General features: G+C 26.4%; 2 protein-coding genes across 2 annotated transcripts; both read left to right on the plus strand.

Annotated features, from left to right (window-relative positions):
* Positions 1-16,703: 16,703 nt before the first annotated feature.
* On the plus strand, positions 16,704-17,747 carry LOC124909924 (erythroid differentiation-related factor 1-like). The gene is made up of 3 exons (XM_047450552.1): positions 16,704-16,922; positions 17,007-17,098; positions 17,527-17,747. Exons 1-3 carry the CDS (start codon positions 16,780-16,782, stop codon positions 17,745-17,747), a joined length of 456 nt encoding a protein of 151 aa, XP_047306508.1. The 5' UTR covers positions 16,704-16,779.
* Positions 17,748-17,823: 76 nt separating this feature from the next.
* On the plus strand, positions 17,824-22,014 carry LOC124945778. Its single transcript, XM_047486272.1, has 6 exons — positions 17,824-18,381; positions 18,456-18,707; positions 18,797-18,988; positions 19,069-19,143; positions 19,449-21,464; positions 21,560-22,014. The coding sequence occupies exons 1-6, from the start codon at positions 17,899-17,901 to the stop codon at positions 21,839-21,841; spliced, it is 3,300 nt and encodes a 1,099-aa protein (XP_047342228.1). The 5' UTR covers positions 17,824-17,898; the 3' UTR covers positions 21,842-22,014.
* The last annotated feature ends 5,616 nt before the right edge of the window (positions 22,015-27,630 follow it).

The raw sequence follows: 27,630 nt of genomic DNA on the forward strand, positions 1-27,630 counted from the left end.
GTTTGAACATCATTTTATTCATTTTATCTTCTCTCAATCTGTTGTCTTAAGGTGGTACAACATTTTGTGTCCCACAATAAAAACGGCTTCCTATCATCTTGTTGGTGGAAAATGAAAAAGTCGGTAGAAGATGTTGAACAAAAGAAAATCGAGAAAATCGAATAGGATTCCGATTAGATCTCCAAGGCAAGCTCCAGTATATTCCACCCTTTAGTCAATGAGGTTCAAACCTCCTTTAGAAGAGGTACACATTTTTTTGTCACTTTGATAAAAGCTCAAAATGATGTAGCAAAAATTGCTCATTCGAAATTTTGGTAAAATTTGTTCTTCAAATAGTTGAATTTTTTTAAACAAATTTAGATTTTCAAACATTTTGTTTCATACAGCTTTAGAAGAGGGCGTCACTTTGATAAAAGCTCAAAATGATGTAGCAAAAATTGCTGATTCAAAACTTTGGTAAAATTTATTCTTCAAATAGTTGGATATTTTTTTAACAAATTTAGATTTTCAAACATTTTGTTTATATGAAATGTTCTTGCCGAGAGATAATTGGAATCTCCCGAGATCGGGTTCATATACGCCTTGTTTATGATCTCATATGTATTAATACTTTGATGACTATGTTATCATTTTGGAAGTGTTTAGTTTGATTTAAATCATAAAAATAGGTGAGCATTTGTCAGATGTGATCTATCCTCCATTTTTTTTAGGTTTTATTGGTAACTTTAGCTTAGGCTAGTTGATTGAGCCTGATTTACTAATGATTTCATCTATTTGTATTGTATCAGTTTTTGTATTGATTTCTGTATGTAGATTCTTATTTTTACAAGATAATGGTGTTTTCTAAGGTTTGATAAACTTAAATTTTTACAAGATAATCTGACATCTTTCTTAAAGTCTTTTATTCAAATATGTTTGTCTGTTTCTTTTACCCCCATCTGATCCATCAAATAGCAATTCAATCCTTTTTTTAATTTTGGTTATAATCATTGCAATCCATTTGCATTTTAGTTGCAGAGTGAGTCAAATTTGACCTCACCAAGGTAGCCCAGTGGTAAGAGTCGGTTTAAGAGTTCAAAATGTCACGAGTTAGTTTAAGCGGGACATTACTATGGAGTGTCTTGCTAGTTCTCCTTTAATTTAAAAAAAAAAGACAAATTTATTTTAAACATTGTTCGATTTTGGATTATTCTAATAACCCAAAAAAATTGAACATCACTTCAATCCCCTCTCATCCTGTTAATCGATCAATTCATTAACTAAAATACTAAAATATTCTTTATTTTAAATTATCATTTTTATTTTATTTTATTTATATATATTAATATCTTTTAAGCTTTTTCCTCTTTAAAATCATCATTAATCATCAATTTCTCTATCTAAATTATTTCGATAATCCCATCCGAACACAACTAAATTTTTCGAAAGAAAAAAACATAAAAGGATAAATTGCAGACCATGCATTATATTATAATAAATTAAAACAAAAACAAGTCCAAAAATAAAATTAAAAAAATTAAAAACTAAAACTCTGTTTTTCACTCTTAAATAATAAACTCTTCAATCTCCTTCTTTAGAACCTTCCTCATTCTTCTTTCTTACTTGTATAACCTGTCATTAATTTCATAAATGTATATTAATTTTGAATAAGAAAATAAAAAATGACATTATAAGAATAATCAAATGAAATACTACTTACCAAGCATGACCTTTGATCCTCTAGGACTCCTAAAGAGAAGTATTCTCTGTTTGATCACTTGTAGGGATATTCTTATCCATCAATAAATTTTTTAAAAAACTATAAGTGTACACATTTTCTTCAGTAATCGGGTGAGACTTCAGTATTGGCATTTTCTTCTGTGCACATTGTTGCAATTCCATAAAAGCAATATCAACATTTTCTGTTACTGTTTTATGAACTCTTTTGTTAAGATTTATATTACTGTATATGTTACCAGTTTCATTTGGATACTTTTCAATCACTTCTTCTAGTGGGACTATTGTGAGTTCCCTATTATAAGTTGTTACCATGTTTGGTTCTTGTAGCGGCATTGAATTGATTGTGTTGTTGTTGTTGTTGCGGAGATTAATCTGGTTATCGTAACATTCTTGAAGAAACTTCTCGACTTCCTTTTCTCCTTTTAGAGAATCTCTAATTCTATTAGAGATTATTTCCCTAGATTCATTACTGTTACCATAAGTTAAGTTTAGTAGCCTTTGAACTCTCTCTTCTCTAGCTTCCTCCTCACTCATTACCTTTTCTTTTCCTTTGTAAGAGCTTCTGCTTGTTATTTCATAATTCATATCTCCAAATCTAAACAAAGAAAATAATTTTATTTCAACATCTATCCATAGACTTTTCAGACAATTGCATAATTTTAGGGAGAAAATCTAAATTGAAATGATGAATATGGAAGTACTTTGTTCCTATACAACATGTAAAATATAGATAAAAATGGAATGAAAGAATTGGTTATGAATTTACCTGAATTGAAAAGGTTATAACTCGTTGACTCAACCGACTTCTTGCGTCATGCTCTGGTTTCTAAACGAGAATATTTATACTAGTTGTTTTGAGAGAGACGTTGTAAAACTTTATCTAAAACTAGTCGTTGTGATATTAAAAAATAGAGACGTTGTAATTCAAAATTAAAAATATAGCCGTTACGAGAGATTGAGATGAATTCATATCTTATTTATTAAAATTTACCAGCTTTAATTTAAAGATAGATTCTAAATTATGTAGAAGTATAAATGAATGTTAATTCATTATGCCATTAAGATTTTAAAATTAGGTTAATATTTGCTATGTATGTCTAATTTGAACCCTGAACTTCATATAGTTCAGCTAATATGCCACTAGCCAATAGATACTTATAATCATAAGATTATGTTTATAATATATATTTAATATTTTAATTTAATTATTTAATTATAAAAATAAATAAATAATAAATCTTAAAATATTTTAAAATTTAATACAAAATCAGGCAATATGAACTTTAATAAATTTTAATTTATATAAAATTATAATTTATTAAGATTTGTTTTTGAATTTTTAAATAACATAAATAATTTAATTTATATATATATTTAATTTATAATTGTTAAATTTAATAATAATTGTTAAATTAAATATATATATAAGTAACCCTTAAGAAAACATATATATATATATATATTAAATAAAAATATATTATAATAGAATTATATATATTAAAATGCTTAAACTTATTAAAAATTTATATATAATATATTATGAAAATTGTTAATTACATTTTTTAATAATTGGGCCAGATGTGTTATGTTCTTTAGGAAATGTCTTGACTTCTTGGTATGGATTTTAGTTTTAACTTATTAAGGTTATGTCTATTTGAGGACTTAAATATAGAATTGAGTGTATATGATTCTACATCAGTCCCACTAGTTTGTTACGAAGAACTAAAAAAATCTTGGATGAATGTGGATAAAAAAAAGTTGGGAATTAGGAGACTAGACAACAATAAAGAATTGAATAAGATAGAAAATGTTTTTATTCAGTCTATTATTTGTTTCAGACAAGTCTTTAATTATTTAAAGTGATATTCAATTACTGGTAAGATCATTTATGTTGCAAAACTTGTATATTACTACTTTTTGAGTTATATATATATATATATATATATATATATATATATATATATATATATATATATATATATATATATATATATATATATATATATATATATATATATATATATAATAACAAAAAGATCTAACTTTTATAGTTACACAATTTTTTCATTAGCTCAAATATATATTATATAAGGCTTAACATAGTTTTAACTATGTTAAAATATCTTTCTTAATTTCTCGAATAATAAATTAGGCGGCGACTCTAAAAAATCAAATCTAGTCTAAATTGATTTGTTAAATGCACTATAGTCAAGTCTATCATTTTGGTTACTTATCTCACTCGAGATTCGAAAGAAATATGAGTGAAATATGAGTTATGAGGCGTGATTATTGAATAACGAAAACTCTTTCTCGAGAATGGTCGATTTTTGACATTACAAATATATATATTTATATAATTAACTTAGGATTTAGGATATATGATTTAAAGATTAGAGTATAAGACTTATTTTGTATAAGTATGAATGTTATTTTTTTTTATAAATTTTATTATATTATATTTTATTATTGCAGCAAAATGTTTAAGTAAATTTTATTATTTAACAAAAATAATTTTTATTCAAAATCTCATATATATATATATATATATATATATTTAATTTTTTAAATTTAAAATATATATATATATATATATTTTAAATTTAAAAAATTAAATAAAAGGTTATTAAAATTGGTTGTTATTCAAAATAATTAATTAATTAAATTTAAAAATTAAATAAAAAATTATTAAAATTATTAAGGTTGTTATCCAAAATAAATAATTAGTTAACCCGCCTTCCGCGCCTATGTAGCTATAATTTTTTCTCCTCAACTTTCTTCTCTTCCTCATTTTTTCTCTCAAATTATTTATATTTGTTTGGAGTTTTCAATTTAATATTATTTTTAACATTTGCCTTATAGGTAAAATTCTGAGGGATTCGTCCAACTATGTCATCTAATACATGTTAAGATTATTAACTTTATTTATTTATTTATTTATGTGAATGTGATCTAATAATTTCGATCATTTTTATATGTAAATGTCTTCATAATAGAATTTAGAATTTTTTTCTGATGAAAGTATAGAAACCCTTCTTTGAATTTGCCCAAAATCTTTGGAATTCATTTATTTCTATCAGGGTAGTTTGCTTTGGTTTTTAGTGCATTTCATGTAACTTGGAATATGAGTATTTGATCCTTATGGACTAACGAAAAAGGTTCAACCTGTAAGTCCAACGTGAGGCGTGGAAGGTTTTGATCATTTTATTGCGGAAGGGACTCTCATCATATTACATCGGGGATATTAACGGACCTATTCCATCATAGCGTTCGTCCGCCCCAACGTCTATACAAAGGACTCTGTATGAGCAATATTGTAACCGTCCTTTCTAGTAGTATCAATGCCGTTTTTTTTAGCTTTTGTAGTTGCCAGGACTATGTGGTATGGTTCAAAAACTACCCCAATCAAATTATTTGGGCCTACCTACGAAATAGAATGCTCATAGAAGAGTTATAATGAAAATTTTGGATTGGTTTTTTCGAGATAAATGCTCCATTTTACATAACCGATGAGACCAACAAACAATTAATTCTAACAAATACAAATAGTAAAAAAGATTAATAAAAAAACAAAGTCTTCTTTTATTCAAAACGTTTAGTGATATTTAACCAATTATGCGCTTCAATATAATTATTAGGAGTTAGCCAGTTTTCAATACTCAACGGCTTGATTAAACTTCATGTATAGATATGCTAAATTTGGACGACGAACAAGTTAATTATAAAAATGTCTAAGGTTTATGTTGAACTAACGAAAAAATAAATGATCGAACTATTTTTTTCTTCATATTATGAACTTTTTGTATGTTTCAGTGTAATATTTATAATTATTGGAGTTAGATGATTTTAATGTTAATTTTGGAATAATGTTTAAAAGTTATATTGTTATTTGAAAATTTGTGTTAAACATTTAAATTTATTTTTCAAGTGATTTTTAATTAAAATAGTAGAAATATTTTTTTTTATAAATTCAAGAATAAGAAATGTCAATAATGTCTTAAAGAAACGGTTTTTAATTCTTAACAACAATCTCCTACAAAATGCTTGTTATTAATTAATAACAATAGGCTTTATGGAGGTTAATATTGAGTGATGAGAACAATTTTTAAAACGGTTGATATTGCTTAGTAACAACTACATACAAAACGGTTGATATTGTTTAATAACAACAGTCTTAGGGCGGTTGATATTGAGTAATGACAACAACATTTAAAACGGTTGATATTGTTTAATAACAACCACTCACAAAACAGTTGATATTTCATGTTTGAGCAATGCTTACGGAGGCTCTACCAACGGATGTCAACCGCTTTTTGAGCGTTTGTTATTACTCAATACAAACCATTTTTTTTTCAATATAACGATTTTTACCATTGATATTGACCTTTTTTATGAGCGGCTCGAGTTATGAATTTATTAGTGGAAGGGTGTCCAAGTTGATAATCATCTAAACACTTTCCATTCACGTCGATATTTCGTCTAGCTAGGAGACCCAATCGTGAAATTGAGCTGAATTAGTTCTTGTAGGGGACTCATTCCTCTTTCCAAAATGTCCAAAACAATCAAATTCTGTCGAGTATTGAAGTCGGGGCAAATTTTTGAAGTTCTGAATCCATTTGAAGCTTAATGAAACTCCAAAGGTTCAAGTTTACCTTTTCAAATAATCCAACCCTTTCAAAATTCAGATTTTCAAATAGGGTAGTCAAATTCCTCCCAGCTGGTTGACCCACGTTTGACCCTTCTTTGACCTGGATTTACTCGCTGGTTCGTGAATTGACTCGTCAGTTTGACTCGTTTATTCAGTTTCTCCTATTTTGAGCATCTCCTGCACACAATTGAAAATAACAATACTATATTTAAAATTCATAATTTTTAAAACACACAATATGATCATTTCACGGATTCTAGAAATAGAATCGAAAAACGACGGTTTGACTCATAAATGGACTTCAAAATGACCCTTCAGTACATTTTCTTCAATAATAATATTATACTCAAAATTTATGATTTCTCGTGTCGGTTTTTTTGAAGGTATGAGGGACTCATGACTCGAGCATTTTTGAAATTCTTCATTTGAATCATTGTTTCAGGCTTTTCTAAGTCGATTTTCAAAAGATCTTTCATGTTTTTGTTTTCTCGGTCCAATAAATAAGCATGAGCATTATACTAGACCGTATTTTTTTAATAAATATCTAAGGTGTAGAAATGAGGTGTCTACAAAGGCGAAAAATGGTACATTATCCAATTTCGTCTTTCTATGTGCATTAGTTCTAATCTTGGAAGCTGGTCGGAGTTCGTTGAGGAAGCAACCATGTTGTTCTAGCTAAGAACTCTAGACGTATCGTCTTGAGCCTATTATGAACAATTTCAAGTCATTGTCAGCATTCTAATGCTCAATATTTCGATTTTGAATAATAAGAACATATTCTTATCTTGTTTGTGTATATGTTTTCTTTGACCGTGTAACTAATTGATAAGTTATTGTATATATATATTATTGCTCTTTAATTGATTACTTGCTGAATGTTTTTGATATATCTTAATTAGTTGCTCATGTGATTTGTGAGCTGATGAATGTTTGATAGTGATTAGTTGCTCATTTGATTGGTGATTTGATAATTTGATTTTGGCCGAGAGTTTGATCGGTCAGAACTCAAGAATGATATTTCTAGTATGATGCTACGTGACGCTTTGTTCAACTAACATCCGTGCATGCATTTTTTTCTTATGCAGCTTGTAAACTATATAAATAGAAAATATTTATATTGGGAGATATATTTAGAAACTTTATACTGGGAAAGAGATATAACTTATAAAACTTGTATGTAAAGTATTTGTTGTTATATGTTTTCCGTTGAAAAAACTAGTGTAAGTTCCAATTGTATCTTGTTGATCAAAATGTTATTTGCTAAAGCCTATCACTAATCAGGACAGGACAAATGTGCTATGTTATTTAGGAAATGTCTAGATAAGTTGTATACATTTTAGTTTGAGCGGAATTGGAAATAGATTTGAATTGAGGCTTAAAATATGGAATTGATGAATGGTTATGATTTGTAAATTTTGTTTCTATTGTTTCCATTTAAGAATTGTAATTTTTATTATTATTATTATTATTATTATTATTATTATTATTATTATTATTCGGTAATTTTATTATTATTATTATTATTCGGTAATTTTATTATTATTATTATTTGGTAATATTATTATTATTATTATTATTCGATAATTTTATTATTATTATTACTATCATTATTATTATTATTCTTTAGTAATTTTATTATTTATTTGAGGATTAACCTGTTCATTTATTCCTTAGGTCAAATGCACAATGATAAAATAACAAAAGACAGACTCGTGTCGAGCCCAAAAATACAGACTCGTGTCGGCCCGTTGGGCTGCCCAGCCCTATTGAAGAAGAACGTGAAAAGAATTTGTCTGTCTTAAATTTTTTTTTTTTAAATTGTTTAAAAAATTAGTTATGGTGAGATTTGAATCGATAACTAAATAATTTTTTTTTTCAAAGGCCGAGTTTATATGTAATGCCAATTTGGCGATCTTAAGTGTATTAATTTGTACGACATTGTTATAAGGTCAAACAAGATAGATAATTAAGTATGAAAGTTGATTTTTTTTTTTTTTGAGAAACATATTTGACATTTGAAAGATGTTGCATGGAAGTTAATAAACTCCATGAAGCTCTGAACACAGTACAATAGACCTCTTCTTTAGTACATGGAGGATCAAAAATGCCTAAATGTTATTCAAATGATATCAAGTCTTTCATCTAATTATTTACCGGCCACTAGTCTATTATGGACCAGGGCTTGGATAATAGTAGGGCACGAAAATAGATTAGGCACGAAAAATGCATTACTAGTTATTCAATAAATTATTTTTGATAATTTAAGTAAATTAAAAATTGGAAGTAGAAATGAGTGTCTAAAACTTGAAACCTCTGTTATTAAAAATGAGTGTATATTGATCCCGAATATGATTATGCTTTGGACACAAACATTCTGAACATGATAAAAGATATGTAAATATAGTTATTAATATAATACACTGAATTGAAACCAGTGGTTGTAATCTTTTATTAAAATGATAGTCAATGTAGTTCCAAAAAAACTAGTTACCAGAAAAACTATAGTTATGAGTTGAGATGACTTCACATCTTATTTATTATTTTAATTACATATTATTTTAGGTACGTTGGTTTAATAACGAGAATATAAATAAAATGGATATGGGAATGATTTGATAAAAGTATAATGTTTTGTTAGACTATTTATTGATAATGTTTGGATTTATTACAGATAAATTATTATATTTATTTGTATTCTAAACTAATATTAATATCTTATTTTTATTTTTTTACTGTATTCTATTTAATTAAAAATATAAATTATTATTATATTTTAAATCTTAATTTTTTAAATTAAACAAAATATTTAATTTTATCATAATTTAATAAAATATAAACACCTACTAACTAATCACAAATTAAATTAATTACATTTTAAAAATATAAAAATAAAAACTTAAAACATCAAAAAATATATATATATATATATATATATATATATATATATATATATATATATAATTACAAATACAAAAATATCAATCCAATATAACAAAATTTATAAGATGAAGTCTTTTAATATTATATATATATATATATATATATATATATATATATATATATTTATATAAAAGAAAACACATTTAAGTTAAATATAATATTTTACTTAATAATACATTATAACATGATATAATTTTTTTATAGTAATTTTTATTAAAATATTTTATATTTAACTTTTAGTATAACTTGATATATATATATTTTTAATTTATTAGAATATTTCATATTTAACTTTTATAAAAATTATTATTTTTTTAAATAATTGTTTTTATAAAAAAATTATTGTTTTTATTTTATTTTTAAGTTTCTTACATTTTTTATTTTAATTAATTTTATTATTAATATATAATATTTAAAATCAATTATATAAAAATTACTATATTATTATTAATTATTTTAATTATTATTAAAATATTATTATTAATTATATTTTATTTTAAATAATTTCTTTATATTATTTAAATAATTTCATTTAATAAATAAACTATTTTTTTAAATATAATATAATTATAATTACGAGAAGAAAGTGAATCGATACATTATGAAAAAGAGAAAAAAATTAAACAAAAACCTCATATTGTTCCATTTTTCATTCCTAATAATACAATCATATGTTTTAGAAAAAAATCACTAGCGATCATTAGCAGAGGTAAAAATCTTCGTTGGTTGGTTGTTCTCCTATAATAGATTGATTTTTGTTTTATCATTTCTCTTTTGTTGGTTGTTCTCCCAATAATAGATTGATTTTTGTTTTATCATTTCTCTTTTCATAAAATATGTTCTTTGTAATGAAATGCTAAGCAATTATGGCTATTTGATCTGTTTCTGTATTTCTAATTGCATTTTGTAAGCTCCATTGGCTCAATTCCTCACCTGTTACGTTAGAAAATCTGATTTATACCTAAGTTGTCGGTTTCATCATTTATGTTGTTGATTAAAATGGCTTGAAACAAAAATTTCAATCAATTTCGAAAATGATGATGTTCTTTTTCACACTAGTTATATGTTGATGCAATGCAAGTCTCAAACCATTTGGTAAAAATGGCTTGATATTTATTAGTTGTAGAAAGTTAAACGGTTCACTGTTCAGGTGTCGATGTCCGACCAGCCAACGCTGTGACCGAACCTGGTTGCACCGATTGCACCCGCAGCTGAGCCATCCGACCTAGGATCGGTCTAAAGGCCCGTTTGATTTATTTTTTAATGTATTTTTTACTTTTAAATTAAACTCAAATCTATGATAATTTGTTTATAAAATATTACCACAAAATAAGAAAATTTTCTTCTTTTCAAAGTTTCAATTTAAAATTGTGTCTCATTTGATATAAATTATAAATAATCTTTGAATCTCAATTAACAATTAGTAGTAATTTATAAACTAATTTAAAAACATAAATAATATTTTAAAGTTTTTATTTAATATTTTAAGTGACCAATTGATTTGATGATTAGGCTTAAGAAATCATGGCAGATGATGGAGGTCCTGCAAAATCTTGATCCAACTCGACCTCCTATGAGAAAGTTGTTCAGAAATCTTAGAATACAGCATTAATTTTTTCGAAGTAAGTTAATGGTTCAAAATACACCAGTAGTATTAAAAAATTGGTGTATTAAATTTAATACTGTATTATTATTATTATTATGATAAATGTTTGATAATATATATATATATATATATATATATATAATTAAATAAAAGTTATATCATTTTTTCTCTTATATTATAAATGTTTTGAATATATTACTGGCAAATTTTTACTAACCTATATGTGTTTTTATATATAAAGAAAAAAAATTAAACTTAAAATAAATTAAATATAAAAAATTGAGTGTTTATTATAAACCTTACAAGATAAGTGGCTTAAGTGATTTATAAAATGTTTGTTTTTAATTATATTATATTATTATATATAAAAAAAGTAATAAATATGTAACATTATATATATAAATATAAAAATGATTTATGAGATAATAAATAATTTTATATGAGTAGTGAAAAAAAATATATTTATATAAAATTAGTAATGAAATATAATATAATGTAATAAGAGATACAATTAGTGATTATTAATGTATAAAGGACGTGCTTTTGATGATTTATAAAAATATTATAATATTTATATAAATATATGAATTATTTATGAGATAATATACATCTTTATATAATTAGTATGAAAAATTATATTTATATAAAATTAGTGATTAAAAAAAAAATATAATATATATATGATAAAAGATCAAATAAATAAATTAATAAAATATGTGTCTTATATAATATATATATATATATATATATATATATATATATATATATATATATATATATATATATATATATATATATATATATATATATATATAAAATATATGTGTCTGATGAGAGAAAAAATGATAAAATTAATATTTATGTAAAATTAATATGATGGAGAATATATATTAAGATAAAAAAGTTATTGATTATTATTAATTTATAAATTATATTCTTTTGATGATTTATAAAAGAAGGCTATGTGTTATTATATGTATATATATATATATATATATAACATTATTTATATAATTATAAATATTATTTATGAGATATTATATATTTTTATTTAATTATTGTGAAAAAAATATTTATATAAAATTAGTAATAAGAGAAAATTAATATATATATATATATATATATATAAATATATATAAAAGAGATAAAATAAAAAATAAATTGATTAAATGAAATAAAAAAAGTTATATAAATAAAATAAATTTATAAAAAATGAGTTAAAGAGAAATTAAATTTATATTGATAAAATTAAAACTTCGATAAATTAATAATCTTGATTAATTAATAAATTTTTGTAATCTCAACTAAGTACCATTAAGATAAATTAATAATTCATTAAATTTATAAGATAATATATTTTTATTAATGCATATAAGTCCCATATAATATATAAATTAATAATTTTATATTACATCAAAATTATAAATATTTTTTAATTTCTATTTATACAATAGTATATATACAACAATTATTTACAAGTACATGAATGTGTTTATTTAAGCATATCTAGATAAACTAGCAAAAAGTCCGTTCGTTTGCATTGAGTTAAGTTAACACATATATTAACTAAAAAAATATGTAAAAAAAATGAAAATTAAAAAAAAATAAATTAAATTTTCGGTTTTTTTCGTCTTAATAAATCGTCGTGTTCATTAAACAACCACTAATTAAATCTACCATTCAAATGGATTCCTTTGTGTTATTTTTTGAGATTATAATATCAATAGATATTATAATAGTTAGTCTAAGTTGTAAACATAAAAAAAAATATAAGATGAAATAATAAGTGGAATGAATGTCGATAATTGGACAATTATTACTACATTTGTTTTAAGGTTGTAAGGATTGTAATTGGACACAACACGAGAAACAAGATGTTCTAATTTCTCAAAATTTATGACTATAAATATCATTTAAAAGTCCTACCAATTTGAGACTATAAATATCAAACAAAACTCTTATTCATAGTGTCGATTCAATCAAAACTTATCCAAATAAAATTACAGAGATCAATAAATACGATTGAAATCAATATCCAATAAGAATTTAGTAGTTTTATACATTCAAACAATAAAATTGATGTTCGAAATTTCTCTTTTTATGTTTTTGTAGATAATTTCATTTTAAATGAAATAGATGAAAAAATAGTAGAGAATGAAAAGTATAATATAAACATCAAAAGGCTAAAAGTTTGGTAACCTTCTTAATAAACATCCTATTATTTCAATTTTAAATCACCAAAATATAGAAGAGTGACAAGAAAAATAAATAAGTTTATTACTAAATGGAAAGACAAATACATATATAAATACCAAAATAAAGTAGATATTGAACAACCAACAATATAACATTAAAGTTAAAATATGACAAAAAAATAATAATAATAAAGTTAATAATAATAATAATAAATAAAGTATCCATTGTTTATGAATTTACTTTTACCACCTAAACAATTTGTCTAAAATTTTATAAAATGAAACTCATTTTTTTTTGGTGTTGAAATTCATATAATTCAATTTCCACAATATTTGCATTAATTAATTGTGAATTATTGTTGAAATAAACTGAAGGGGTTTGTTTTGTTTGATGTTAATTATTTGGATAAATTATTAATATATATGAATTGAAGCTTATAATAATATTTATTATCCGTTAATTTTATTTCCATTAATTAGTTATAAATTAGAATGAACCTGAATAATTTATTTTATGGACGAGATGTTATAATAATAATTTTTATTTATTAGTGAACATATTCAATGTAAGTATATTTTTTTATAATTTAAATCTCTTAATTAGTATTCATAATTAATATTAATATTTAATATAAATCTCAATAATTATAGATCACTTTTTAGATGAGAAGGGTTTATTTTAGTTGAATTTATTTATAAATAATCAAATTATTTAAATGAAATATTTAATAAAAAATATTAATATATATGGATGGTAGGTTATATTTATTGAGTTTATTTTTACTAACATTTTTTCTTTAAAAATAGGAGTATAAAAAACAAAAGTATTACTATAAAAATAGAATTTCCACAATAAAATTAAATTCATAAAACACATTATTATTTCAATAAAAATAGAAGTATTAAACAAAATACTTGATCTTCAATTATTCCAAGAGTTAGTGTATACATATAAATAAAACATTCAGAAGTATAATAATAACTTACATCCAAAAGTATAATAGCCTACAATGGCTGAAAGTATCTGACAAACCAAACAAAATTAGGAATTAATGTAATAGAAAAATCAAAAAATCTTTTTATAAACTAATTTTATGATAAAATGATTAAAATTTGACATAATTTTTTTTTTTTATAATTAATATAATATGATAACTGAAACTCTCATCATTCTTGTAGTTTTTTATAATTAATATATATAATATTTTAGATGAGAATTATTAGAATTACTTTTAAAATAATTAATAATAAAATATATATATATATATATATATATATATATATATATATATATATATATATAAAAGTATATACATAAAAGAGTAAATAATTGATGAAAATATATATATATATGGTGAGGGAAAGAAAAACAATGAATTAATAAATATAAATTAAGAGAGAAATATATATATATATATTTAAGAAAGAGAAAATACATATGTTGAAGATATTTTTGGAGAAAGCTTGAAGTACACCTCAACATTTATATATATAATTAAAATATTAATATTATTTATTAAAATATAATTTCATTTATAATTTTATTATAAAATATCTTATTAGACTGTGTTATGAAATAATAAAAATTTAATTTTTAATTTTTTTTTTAAATTGAAGGAGGTAAAGAATTTTTGGCCTTTTCTTGATTTCAAATCTTTATCTTCTTTCTCTTTCTATTTTTTTTTTTCAAAAGTTTGAATCTTTTTTTCTAAGTACTCCATAATAAAATTTAATTTAATATATAAAATACGTTTCAAAAACCTAAATAAATAATGATAGAATTAACAATCCGCGATGATTAAATTCATAAATTCAGACTAAATTACATTATTATTAATATAATAGGAATTTAAATAAGATAATCAAGACAAATATTATAAAATAATGTGAATAATAAATAAATTAATTAAATGTTATAATAAATAATAATATTTCAAAAAAAATTTGGAAAATAGTAAAAAATATTAGGCTAAGAATATAGAGATCATATGCATTTAATTTTTTTTTAATTTTATTAATTAGTCATAAAATTTAATCATTACTCATACTTTGAGTATATCGAATTCAAAAGAAGATCGATGAAATGCGTAGGATGTTATTGCAGCTGTCTGAAATGATTAGATTCAAAAGAAGATCGACGAAATGCGTATGACGTTGTTGCAATTGCCTGAAACGATCAAATTCTTGAGAAAAATTGCAAAATAGTGAACAACATATTGTTGAAACATAACCTAATACAAATTCAATTATCGAAAACATTATATTGATAGAGAAATTGAGAAGATTACGAGTCGATAGAGATAACATGCTCGGAGATCGAGGATATTGTTGTAGCTGCCTGAAACGATCAAATTTCTGGAAAAAATGCAAAACAGTGAACAACGAATTGTTGAAACATAATATAATGCAAATTCAATTATTGAAAGCATGATATTGATAGAAAAATTGAGAATATTATGAGTCGATATGGAGATAACACGCTTGGACATCGAGGATGTTGTTGCAGCTGCCTGAAACGATCAAAAATCTTGGAAAAAAATGCAAAATAGTGAACAACGAATTATTGAAACATAACATAATGCAAATTCAATTATTGAAAACATGATATTGATAGAGAAATTGAGAATATTATGAGTCTATTCTCTCTTCAATTGAACCTTATTGATCTAAGATTATTTATAAGAGAAAATATTTAGATAAAAAAGATGAAAAGTAAAGTTGATTTAATATATTGATTTAATTGTAGCTACATGATATAATGATTATTTAATGTTAAATTAAATTAATAGATAATTATAATATAATAACTGAAACTTTTTTATTCTTACATATTTTTATATTTAATATTTAATGTTAAACTGAATTAATATAAATACTTTTTTATAATTAATATAATATGATAACTAAAACTTTTATTATTTTTGCAGTTTTTTATAATTAATATTTAATATTAAATTTAATTAATATATATAATATTTTAGATGAAAATTATTAAATTTACTTTTAAAATAATTAATAAAAAATATTAATATTATATAGATATATAGATAGATAAAGAAGTAACTCACATAGAATAATTAATGATGAAATTTTATTAATAGAATTCATGAAAATATATATATATATTGAGGGAAAGAAAAATAATTAATTAATAAAGATAAATAAAGAGAGAGAAATATAGAGAAAATATCTGATGATGAGGATTATTTTGGAGAAAGCCAACATTTCAAATTAAGCGTGATTAAATATATATAGATTAATAAATTATTAATTTATGGATTAATTAATAAATTATTATTAATTTATCGATTAATTAATATTTTGATTAATTAATAATTTTTTCTGTGACAAAGGTATTAATTTATAGAGATTTAAAAAAAAAAAAAAAAAAATTAATTATGAATAGATTTTATGAGATAGTCAATTAGGTGAGATTATTAATAGGTTTATGTATGGAATGTAAATATTTTGGAGGAGTGTATTATGGAAAGAATGGTTTGAAATATGGGTACATAAGTAATTGCCCAATCTTATATATCTATTATTTCAGTTACAATTTACGAATTGAGTTTAGAATAAGGTTTTGAATTGGTAGATTGTTATTTCCTTAATTGTGTTCTTCCTTTAATCTCATCTTCTCCGAATCGCATCGTCAATTTTTCAAAACTTTTTCGATGATGGAAAGACCATCGTCACCTTCATCTTCTGATCTTCATTGTGTTGGACGTTTGGAAATCGTAAAGCCCGAACCTTTTGGTTTTCTCACTGATAAATCTCTACTTGCCGTCAATTCTGCTCTCGTTCCCACAGCTCAAACGTATATCTATCTATCTTTCTCTTATGTAACTTTGCATTAGTTGAAGAATTCATCTACTGAGTTAGTTCTGCTATTTTCTTTCAGGTTAAGCGCTCCACAGTACAGAGTCTTGCCAAATGGAACTGACCTAAATACTCCACCTATTGCAGCTGCGTGCTCCAGGACATCTGAAGGAGGTACAAATGTCTTTCTCACTCGATTTCATTTTCAAAGACCAAAGTTTTAACTTGCCATGTGTTGATCATCTTTTGGTGTTGCATTACCCTGTCATATTATTATGTATGTTGAATCTTTCTTGTATGTGTTGTTATGACCCATTTTTTGAGTTTAATCATTCACTTACTCTCTTTCAGCATGGTTTTTAGGTTGCTGGTGAATGAAAGTAGTAACAGAGATATTCTCACACTACTGGACAATAGACATGCTGTTACCTACCAGCCTAATATTGTTTGACCATTGAAGTTGTTTGATTTTGTAATTTTTTAATGTTTATGCATTGTTGTGGAATGTCATTGATGTGCTTGGTGGTTATAACTTTTTAACTGTAATGTTTTTTTTTTTGAGGATATATGAACTAAAGTTATTTTTTTGCTGAATTTGGTAGATTCATCATGGGAGAATAGTGCCATGACATCAAGTCTCACTAGGAAAGGGGAAGCTCTTGCTGTATCTGGTTTGGCTGAGTATGGAGATGAGATCGATATCATAGCTCCAACTGAAATCTTGAAACAAATTTTCAAGATACCATATTCTAAGGCTCGGCTGTCAATTGAAGTGCGTCGTATTGGACAGACTTTAGTTCTGAATACAGGGTATGTGTTATGAGGTTGTGCTTCTTTGCTTCTTTATTATCTGGTTAAATCTAACACATACTTTGGAAATTTTGAATTACAGACCGGATGTTGAAGAAGGGGAAAAATTGGTTAGGAGACACAAATCAAAATGTGCAGTTGACTCTTTATTTTTAAATTTTGCCATGCATTCTGTTAGGATGGAGGCGTGTGAATGTCTTCCTACGCGTAACGTTTCATCAAAAGAGATGCTACAGTCATCTTTTCTGCCAAGGCCATTTGAATCTGTGGTTGGTTCCTTTAAATCTTCTAAATGTCCAACTCCGAAAGAAAAGTCTGAGTCTGGAGTGGATGATAATATTTTTGAAGAAGAGCGACTAATTCCAAAAAACGTGAAGGTCAAACAAGACAGTTTCTTGTTGAATAGCAAGAACAAGAAAAAAAACAAAGGATGTACTGATGTCAAAACAGCTCCACATGTTAAAGAAAAATCCAAGAGCTCAATGCAAGAGCCTGAAAAATACAGAAGACTCGGTAAGGAGGTGTTCTCAAGGATTTTGTCTTGGCAATTTCACAACTTCCGGATGCTCCTGGGGAGTGACCTGCTCTTATTCAGTAATGAAAAGTATGTTCCGGTGAGCTTGCATTTGTGGGATGTTTCTCGGAAGGTTTGTGGTGATTCAGCATACGTTTCTGAAAGCAACCTCTCCCCATATTATATTCTTTATCACTTATTTTGCAGGTGACTTCTCTGACATGGCTTGAAGCCTGGATTGATAATGTAATGGCTAGTGTGCCTGAATTGACAATTTGTTATCATCAAGATGGTGTTGTTCAGGGTTATGAGCTACTAAAGACGGATGATATATTTATTTCAAAAGGAGTATCGGAAGATGGTACACCTGCTTTTCATCCACATGTCGTCCAACAAAATGGTCTTTCTGTTTTGAGGTTTCTTCAGGAAAACTGCAAGCAAGACCCTGGTGCTTATTGGGTAATGCTAAAAGTTGTATATGTTCACCCTTATTAAGTTTCTTGCTCAGTTGCACAGTTAATTATTAACCATGGTCTTTCATTTTATAGCTTTACAAAAGCTCTGGAGAAGATGCCATCCAACTCTTTGATCTTTGTGTGATTAACAACAACTGTTCAACCGGAGAACCCAATGACAGTGCAAACTCTCTGCCCTCTATGCTTCATAGAGGGAGAAATAATTCCTTACTTTCACTAGGAATTCTTTTGTACCGTATTGCACATAGGCTATCACTTTCTATGGTATGGAGTTGGTAACTTCTCTTGCTTTCCCCTTTTTGCTGCCAAATGTATCTTGCTGATCAAAATGCTTTTTGCTACAGTCTCCTAATAATCGGGCCAGATGTGCTATGTTCTTTAGGAAGTGTCTTGACTTCTTGGATGACCCAGATTATTTGGTATGGATTTTAGTTTAACAATTATTGAGGCTATGTTTGGTTTGGGCAGAATTGGAAATAGAATTGGATTTGGTCCAATTATTAAGGCTATGTTTCTTTGAGGACATAAAATATGGAATATAGTGTATATGATGATTTTTTTAGTTTCAATTCCATTGTTCCCTTTACGGAATTTTAATTCTATTATTTTTCCATTAAAAAATTAGAATTTAAAATTCTAATTCCAATTATACATATCGAAACATAGCCTAAACTTTTCTTGTTTAATACAATTAATAATTTCTACCAACTCTTGGGCTGTATAGGTTTTGAGGTCATTAGCTCATGAACAATATGCCAGATTTCTGTTAAAATATGATGAAGAACTTGAGTTGGCATCTGAGGGAGTTCCTGTGGAATCTAAGGTAGTCATTGTGAGTGCTGAAGAAAAATCTTTTGACTATTTCAACAACAAATCTGAATCAATTGTCTTGGATATGTTATACTCTCCTGGTGTGCAAGAAGGATTTAATGGATGTGGAGGCACATACACAATGAAAGAATCCCAGAAGACAAAGAGTAAGTCATGGTATGATGACGAAGAATCATCAGTTTGTGAATTGGCGAAAACTTCAGCTGATGTAATTCAAACTATTGTTGATCCAATCACATCGAAGTTAGCTGCAGTGTATCACGTCTCCCAAGCCATTAAATCTCTGAGATGGAAACGCCAAATGCAAAGCACTAGTTCATCTGTTGAAAATAGTGCATTCCCTTCAACTGTGGACTCCTCTGTATGTGATTGTGGCAATGCTGACTGTATTGAAGCTTGTGATATTCGGGAATGGCTTCCGACATCTAAGTTGGATGATAAATTATGGAAACTGGTTCTTTTGCTTGGAGAAACATACATAGCCCTTGGAGAATGTTATAAAGACGAGGATCAACTCCGTCAAGCTCTAAAGATTGTAAAACTAGCATCTTTAGTCTATGGATCTATGCCTCAGTACCGCGAAGATTCAACATTCATTTCTTCAATAATTTGTTGTTTGGACACTGAGCCCAGTGATGTTATTGAAGTGAAATCTAGTTTGCCGTCTTATCTATTCTGGGTGAAAGCATGGACTTTAGTAGGGGATATTTATATCAAGTTCCACATGACAAAAGTTCAAGAGAGAAAAATGTCTAACAGAGTATTAAACATATCTTCAATGGTGCTGAAAGAGGTCAAACACTTGAAGAAAAAGTTAGGGCAGTTCAGACAGGACTGCAGTTCGTGTTCTTTAATAAACTGTAGCTGTCAGGTTGATCGGGTAATTAGCAACAGCAATGCAAGTAGTAGTAGCAAAAGCAATGCAAGTAGTAGTAACGACAATTCGCGTTTGTTAGGTTACGGAAAGAAACAAAATAAAATAGCTTATGGAAGGAATTCTAAACCGGTCATCACATTTTCAGAACAACAAACAAGAAATAGTGACATTTTCAAGTTTTTGTCGGGTCCACCTGTAACCAGAGATTCTGAATACAATCTTTCTACCTCACTAATTTGTTATGAAGAGGCTGAAAAAGTCTTGGGTGAATGTAGAGATGGATTATCGGAGAAGCAGTCTTTGCTAAAAAAGAAAGGTTGGGTTTATAATAACCTCGGAATGAAGAGACTAGACAACAAGACAGAATTAAAGAAGACAGAAAATGCATTTATTCAGTCTATTATTTGTTTTAGACAAATTTTTAATCATAGCACAATAGTATTCAATTACTGTAGTCTGGGTTCCATAAGGCTACAATTGGCTGAAAATATTTTGAAAGGGGAAAAGGAAGGTGATGCGAAACTTGAATACTGTAATTCTTTGAAATATTATATAGCAGCAAAGAGGGAGCTAACTGCTATAGTGGATGAATGTGAGAGGAACAGGATTAGGAGTTACGCAATTCTGCCATTAGCTAAAATATATATGAAGCTTGGCCTACTTCTAGCCAAAGAAGATACGAAAGTAGAGATTTTTGATGATTTTGTTGATATTGAAAAAAAGAAAGAAGTGTCAGCAGAGTATGCTATTAAAGAATCTTTATTGTTATATGAGTCAATGGGTGAGCTGAATAAGCAAGAAGTTGCTAATGGATATATGGAACTTGGTAAATATTATAGGGTGCATTGCTTAAAGTTTAAGGTAGCTGGCATTTTACAAGAGGTGGAGGAGTATGTTTCCTTAGTTCAAAGTAATTGGAAAAAATGTATGGACTTTTATAGAGCTGATACCTATCCTATGATCCACTTCAGGCTATTAGTGGAAAGAGTTGATGTTTATCTAAGTTTATTTGATTATCATAACTCATATGCGGTATGCTTATTTGATTATCATAACTCTTTATCTTTAGTTGATTTATTATTTATTTACTAGTTTATTTTCTGTATTGATGGTTTGTCAACAAACAGGTACTAGAAACTGCTTTTAGTCTACTGCTTGAAGCACGACATATAAGGGGAGACATAATTGCAAGAAATAATTTATGTGCTAAATTTTGGAATAATCTCCGACTAGTGTTGAAGAAGATGCTGAGTATGGCTTTGTCATCCTCAAATGTCATCCAGTCTTCTTCGCAACAAAGTTCATTTAGATCCGGAGATGTGACTAAGCTGAAAGAGCTTTACCGGATGACTTTAACTTCATCTGACTTCGCTCAATTGCCCGTTATTCACCGTATTTGGTTTTCATAGTTGCATCTCGATTTACATTCTTTTCCGCTCAATTGTCTTTCTTTCTTTTTCACAACTTACTGTTGACTTTTCTTTTTTGAAATCTTATATACTTTTTCCTTGATTAGATTGTTTTATTGACTACTGTTATTTCTTGCAATCACAGCAAATTTAGATTATTTTTTTTCATTTAATTATGACCATTATGAGAAAAAGCTTGGTGACTAACAACCCTCATATTTTAAGAACAAATTGATCATTGTATCTAGAATTGATTTTCTTGGACCCTCATAATTTATGTGCATATTTATGTATTGTTTGTTACATTCTACCATCAGTTCGGCTTTATTTTGAAAAAAAACATGTAAACGAACTATTGCTAATGAGTGATATGACTGTTATAAAAGTTGACGACATCTTAGCGATTCTTCAAGGGATGAAACTGATTCAGTACCGTCAAGGGCAGCATCTAATATGTGCGGATCCAAAATTATTGGAACGCCACCTTAAAGTTGCAGGAAGAGGGCTTGATGTTGATGTCAACAAAATGATATGGACTCCTTACAAAGAACAAAGTTGAGCGAGCTTATTACAAATTGATATCGACGATCGCAAACAGAGGATTGACATGAATGTGTTATATTCGGTCTGGGTGATGAATTTTGTAGCGATTGAAAACATGATCGAAAGTTTGTTTCATTCGGTATGCGCGTAGATTTCAGAACTGGAGGCTCCAAAATGGATTTTTCACATGGTGGTCCATGTTTCAAGGTATGACTCAAAAATAATTATGAACAAAGAGAAAAGGAAATTGCCTAAAGTCCAAACTAAATAACAAAAGAAAAAGATATGCAAATTATAACGGAGATTTTTTTTTATTTTTTATTTTGGGACATGTTTTGCCTTAACTTATTAATATAAAATGTTTGGTATGCAATTTATCCTTTATGTTTTGTTTTTTTTAATATTGAAACTTTATAAGTTATTTGGCTCCTTCCCCGCAATTAAATCGCAAATGTGAAAGGAACAATAAGAGTTGCACAATTCCGTTATTACCTGAAGAAGCTTGACATATTTCTAGTCAGAGAAGATACAAGAGTAGTGATTGATGATATTTTATTTTTGAGATTTTAATTTTTAGAAACTTTATATACTCTTTAACTTCAGTTTAATTTACTAATAATTTAATAGACTATATTTTTTTGAAAAAATGACAGGGGGAGTGATGTTGTGGCAGCGACTCTCCAATGACACCCACCTGACAGTAAGGGTGTAAACGAGTCAAGTCGAGCCGAATATCATACTATTCGAACTCGATCGAGTACTAAAATGTATACTCGAACTCGACTCGATTACAATTCGAGTTACTCGAACTTGAACTCGAAAATTAAAAAAATTAATTTAATTTATTAATAAAATTATATTTTATCACAATATTATTTAAGAACAAGAAATATATATATCATCACATAAAATTAGGATAATTATTCAATCACAAATATCTCATTTAGAAATTACAAATGTAATGTTTATCACAAATATTAAAAGATTGAGAATATAATGTACTAGTCATATAGTGATATTCAAATTCTAAAAGATTCAAAATATGAAATAGTGTTATATAATTCTAATACAATTTTCTCTCTCTCGGTGAGAAATTTTATTTTTTTAGTCTTCCACAATCTTCATCCATTATTACTTTAGTCATTAATGAAAGACTCTAATAATGATTTATTAATTATTATTATATTTTTTAATAATATTTTTTCTTTCAAATAATTCTATTGATGATATTATTTTTTTCGCCAATCACAATCTCTGAGTTTTGTTTTCAGTTGTTACTTTCTCCCAGTAGTCAATATGCTTATTGACTGATTATTTAATCAACACACTGCCATCCTTTCGTTATGATGTGTTTTTTTCAAGTGTTTTTTCACTCCAGCATTCAATGCCAATGAAATTTTACCTTCTTTACTGATTTATTTTATGCAACACACTGTCATCCTGTTATTGGATGGATCTTGAGACTCACGAGTAAACTTCGGAATTCATTCGGTTGTTGTTTACCCCAGTATTCAATGCTCATTGAATGCTACTTCTTCGTTGGTTTATCAGTCAACACATTGCCATCTTGTAACTTAATAAAGCTCATGTGTTTATGAATCTTGAATAATACATCATTAACATTTTAACATATTGTCTTCAATCTTAAGTTGTTCAAAAATTTTCTATTTTGAGTTTGAAGAGAAATGTTAAAATATAATATAGTTTATATATTATACATAACCAGGACACGTACTTTTTTTAAATTTTTTTTATTTTTAATATGAGATCTTTGCTTCACAATGTGTATATCATATATATATATATATATATATATATATATATATATATATATATATATATATATATATATATATATATATATATATATATATATATATATATTATTTTTAATTAATTTTTAATATATAAATTAGTTGTCTCTCATTTTTATTAATATATTTTTCTTTATATATTTATTAAATTAATTTTTAATATTTTTTTTACTTACCTTCATATTTATTAGATATACTATTATTTTAACTATTTTTCATTATTTTTTTTAATAAATTATATATATATATATCAATAATTATATCGTATTAATTATTTTTTATATTTTTAATTTTAAAAATATTTTAATCTAAATTTTTATATATTCTCTATACATATCTACTATTTATATAATTATTATTTTTATTTATTTTTATATTTTATTTGTTATTCAATAGAATGATTAAATATATATATATATACATAAAATTATAAAATAAACACATCAATTACAAGTGGTTCAATATATAGTTAAATGATTAACCTTTCAAACTTGAGACTAAGGTTTGAGTCTTACTTGATGTAAATTTTAGAGTTTATATTATAGATATTAAAATGATAATGATGTTGGTATATGTGGGTACATATTAGAGAGAATGATGGTGTTATTAATGAGAATTCAAATTAGAGGGATTGTGGGAATGGTAGTACGAATTTGAGAATAAAAGAATGGTGAATGCCGTAAATAATGAAATCCTTGAAAATATGATAAAATATGTGAATTTCGATTAGAGGGATTGAAGAAAATGGTGGTGCAAATTTGAGGATGAAAAAAGAATGGTTTTTCGAACACCATAATAGAATCTTTGAGGGTGGTGTTAATAATAATAATTTGAATTAGAAAGATTGGTGAGGGTGGTTTTAATAATGATAATCGAATTAAAAAGATTGAGGGAATGATGGTTCAAACTCCGTTAATAATAAAATCCTTGAAGGATAAGAATTGAGGGAATATTTATCACTAATAATGGAATTTGAGGATGAAAGAATGATGGTTCTAACGGCATAATAGAATCTTTGAAAGATAAGATGAGATGAAATATGGGAATGGTAGTGAGAATTTGAGGATGAAAAAATCTTTGAATGATAAGATGAGAGGGAATAATGGAAATGATTGTGCAAATTTGAGGATAAAATAATGGTGGTTCGAACGCCGTTAATAATGAAATCTTTGAAGGATAAGATGAGAGGGAATAATGGAAATGGTTGTGCGAATTTGAGGATGAAATTAGATATTAGTAGTTAAAAATGTATGAATTAGATATTGATTGACCAAAGTGGTCGATTGTGGGATTAGTTGTTGATTTATTGAAGTGGGGGGAGGTAGAAGAAGTCGCTATAAGAGTAAATATGATGAGATGTGATATGGGGATTTATGGTTGATTTGTCGGGATAAGAGGCCGGTAATAAAATGTGATATCGACGGTTAAAAATATATAAATGAGATGTTGATTGATCGGAGTGTAAACGTGTGTGAGGTCACGAGATTTGAGGTCGAAATTATGATTGGTAAATGGTTTGCCAAGGGGATAAAGATGTATTATTAAAATGTGTGAGTTATAATATGAGAGGTCGATTGGGGGATCAATGTTTGGTTTGACGATGGATAAGAGGTGTGTGAAAGTATGTAAGGTCATGAGATGAGATGCCGATTGTGATTTGGTGGTTGGTTGCCGGAAGTGTGGAATAATTTAAGAGGTTAGAAAAAAAGATATACTAATGGTTGATTAATCGAAATGTAAAAGTGTGTGAGGTCACGAAATTGGTCGATTGTGATTGGTTGATTGTTTGTCGATGGGACAAAAATATATGAAAAAGTGTGAGTCACAAGATGAGAGGTCGATTGAGGGATTGGTGTTAGTTTGATGAGGATAAAAGATGTGTGAAAGTGTGTGAGGTCACGTGATGAGATGTCGATTGAGATTTGGTGGTTAGTTTACCAAAGTGGGGGTAAAAAAGAAGTCGCGGTAATATAAAAGAGGATGGAAACAAATGTGATATTAGTGGTTAAAATATTTGAATGAGATGTTGATTAATCAAAATGTAAAAGTGTGTGAGGTCACGAGATTAAATATCAATTGACATTTGTGGGTGATTTTCCGCGTGGATAAAGAGGAATATAAAAAAAAATGTGAGTTACAAGATAAGAGGTCGATTTGTGGAATTGTTGGTAAAAGAAGTTGCGGGAAGCGGTAAGGGTAAAAATGATGAAATGAGAGGTGAGATTTGTGGGGACAAGAGGCCGATAATAAATGACATATAGGTGGTTAAAAATAAAATATGAATGACATTTTGATTGACCAAAGTGTGAAAATGTGTGAGCTCATGAAATTAGAGGTAAATTGAGATTGGTGGTTGTTTTGTCGAGTGGGATAAGAGACATGTGAAAAAGTGTGAGGTCACGATTTGAGATGTCGATTGAGATTGGTGGTTGATTTGACGAGAGATAACAGGCATATGAAAGTGTGTGAGGTCACGATATGAAATGTGAATTGTGTAATTGGTGGTTGGTGATCGAAGTGGTGGTAAAAAAGTCACGGTAAGGGATACGAGGTCTATAATAGTGTAAAACATGTCTAACATTATTTTTGATAATAACAAAATATATGACACAATTTTAAGTAAAATCTCTAAATCAATCTATCGTAACTAACCAGATAAATGGTGTAATTGACTTGATTTTTATTTAGAAGAAATTTACACTTTTAAGTATTTTTTAAACACATATTTTTTATTTCTATTTTTAGATATTTGATGAATTTAAAAATATATGTTAACATTAAATTTTGGATTAAAATTAAATTTTATAAACTAAAATTAATTTTAAATTAATTAAATTTGAATAATATTAATTTTATCTAAAATATTTGTAGATAAATAATATTTTGTTTATATTTTTACCCGTGCATTTACACGGGATTAATGCTAGTTATATTAAATTCACTAGTTGATCCATTGGTTGAACTAGTAACCCAGTGATCCAGTTTCTTCACCGAGTTGATGTTCAGACTGAATTTCAAAACTATGGTTTGAACGCATCTTTTAGATTATTTTTAATAAAAGTTGACATTTTTCAAAATAAAAAATAAAAATAAAATAAAATGGTTACGATGCTTTCCTTCACATTCGAATATGATCATACCTACATAAACATAATTCTAGTTATTTTGTGAAGTTTGAATGCTAAAACATAATTATTGAATTTCACTTAAACATAAAGAGAAACAACAAGAAGAGTTTAAGGTATATGTATCTCAGAAACATTTGGAGAAAAATATTATTATTAAAGTACAAAGAAACATTAGCAAGGGAAGGAGTAGTACAAAGAAGAAGATATAGAAGAAGAGTTAAATGCAGTGCCGGATCTGAGATTTCGATGCCTGAGGTGAGCACAAAACTTGGTGCCCTCAAAACTTAATATTCATACATATATT

Source organism: Impatiens glandulifera, chromosome 7 (genome assembly GCF_907164915.1).
Source record: "Impatiens glandulifera chromosome 7, dImpGla2.1, whole genome shotgun sequence".
Taxonomy (NCBI): Eukaryota; Viridiplantae; Streptophyta; class Magnoliopsida; order Ericales; family Balsaminaceae; genus Impatiens; species Impatiens glandulifera.

What these genes read in the sequence shown, in the direction of transcription:
- LOC124909924 (XM_047450552.1), top strand. Translation starts at nt 16,780, where the DNA reads ATGATGGAAAGACCATCGTCACCTTCATCTTCTGATCTTCATTGTGTT. An exon ending in CTCGTTCCCACAGCTCAAAC is followed by an intron (nt 16,923 to 17,006) that starts GTATATCTATCT and finishes ATTTTCTTTCAG; the next exon opens with GTTAAGCGCTCCACAGTACA. An exon ending in CTCCAGGACATCTGAAGGAG is followed by an intron (nt 17,099 to 17,526) that starts GTACAAATGTCT and finishes TGAATTTGGTAG; the next exon opens with ATTCATCATGGGAGAATAGT.
- LOC124945778 (XM_047486272.1), top strand. Translation starts at nt 17,899, where the DNA reads ATGCATTCTGTTAGGATGGAGGCGTGTGAATGTCTTCCTACGCGTAAC. An exon ending in ATAGGCTATCACTTTCTATG is followed by an intron (nt 18,989 to 19,068) that starts GTATGGAGTTGG and finishes TTTTTGCTACAG; the next exon opens with TCTCCTAATAATCGGGCCAG. An exon ending in TGGATGACCCAGATTATTTG is followed by an intron (nt 19,144 to 19,448) that starts GTATGGATTTTA and finishes TGGGCTGTATAG; the next exon opens with GTTTTGAGGTCATTAGCTCA.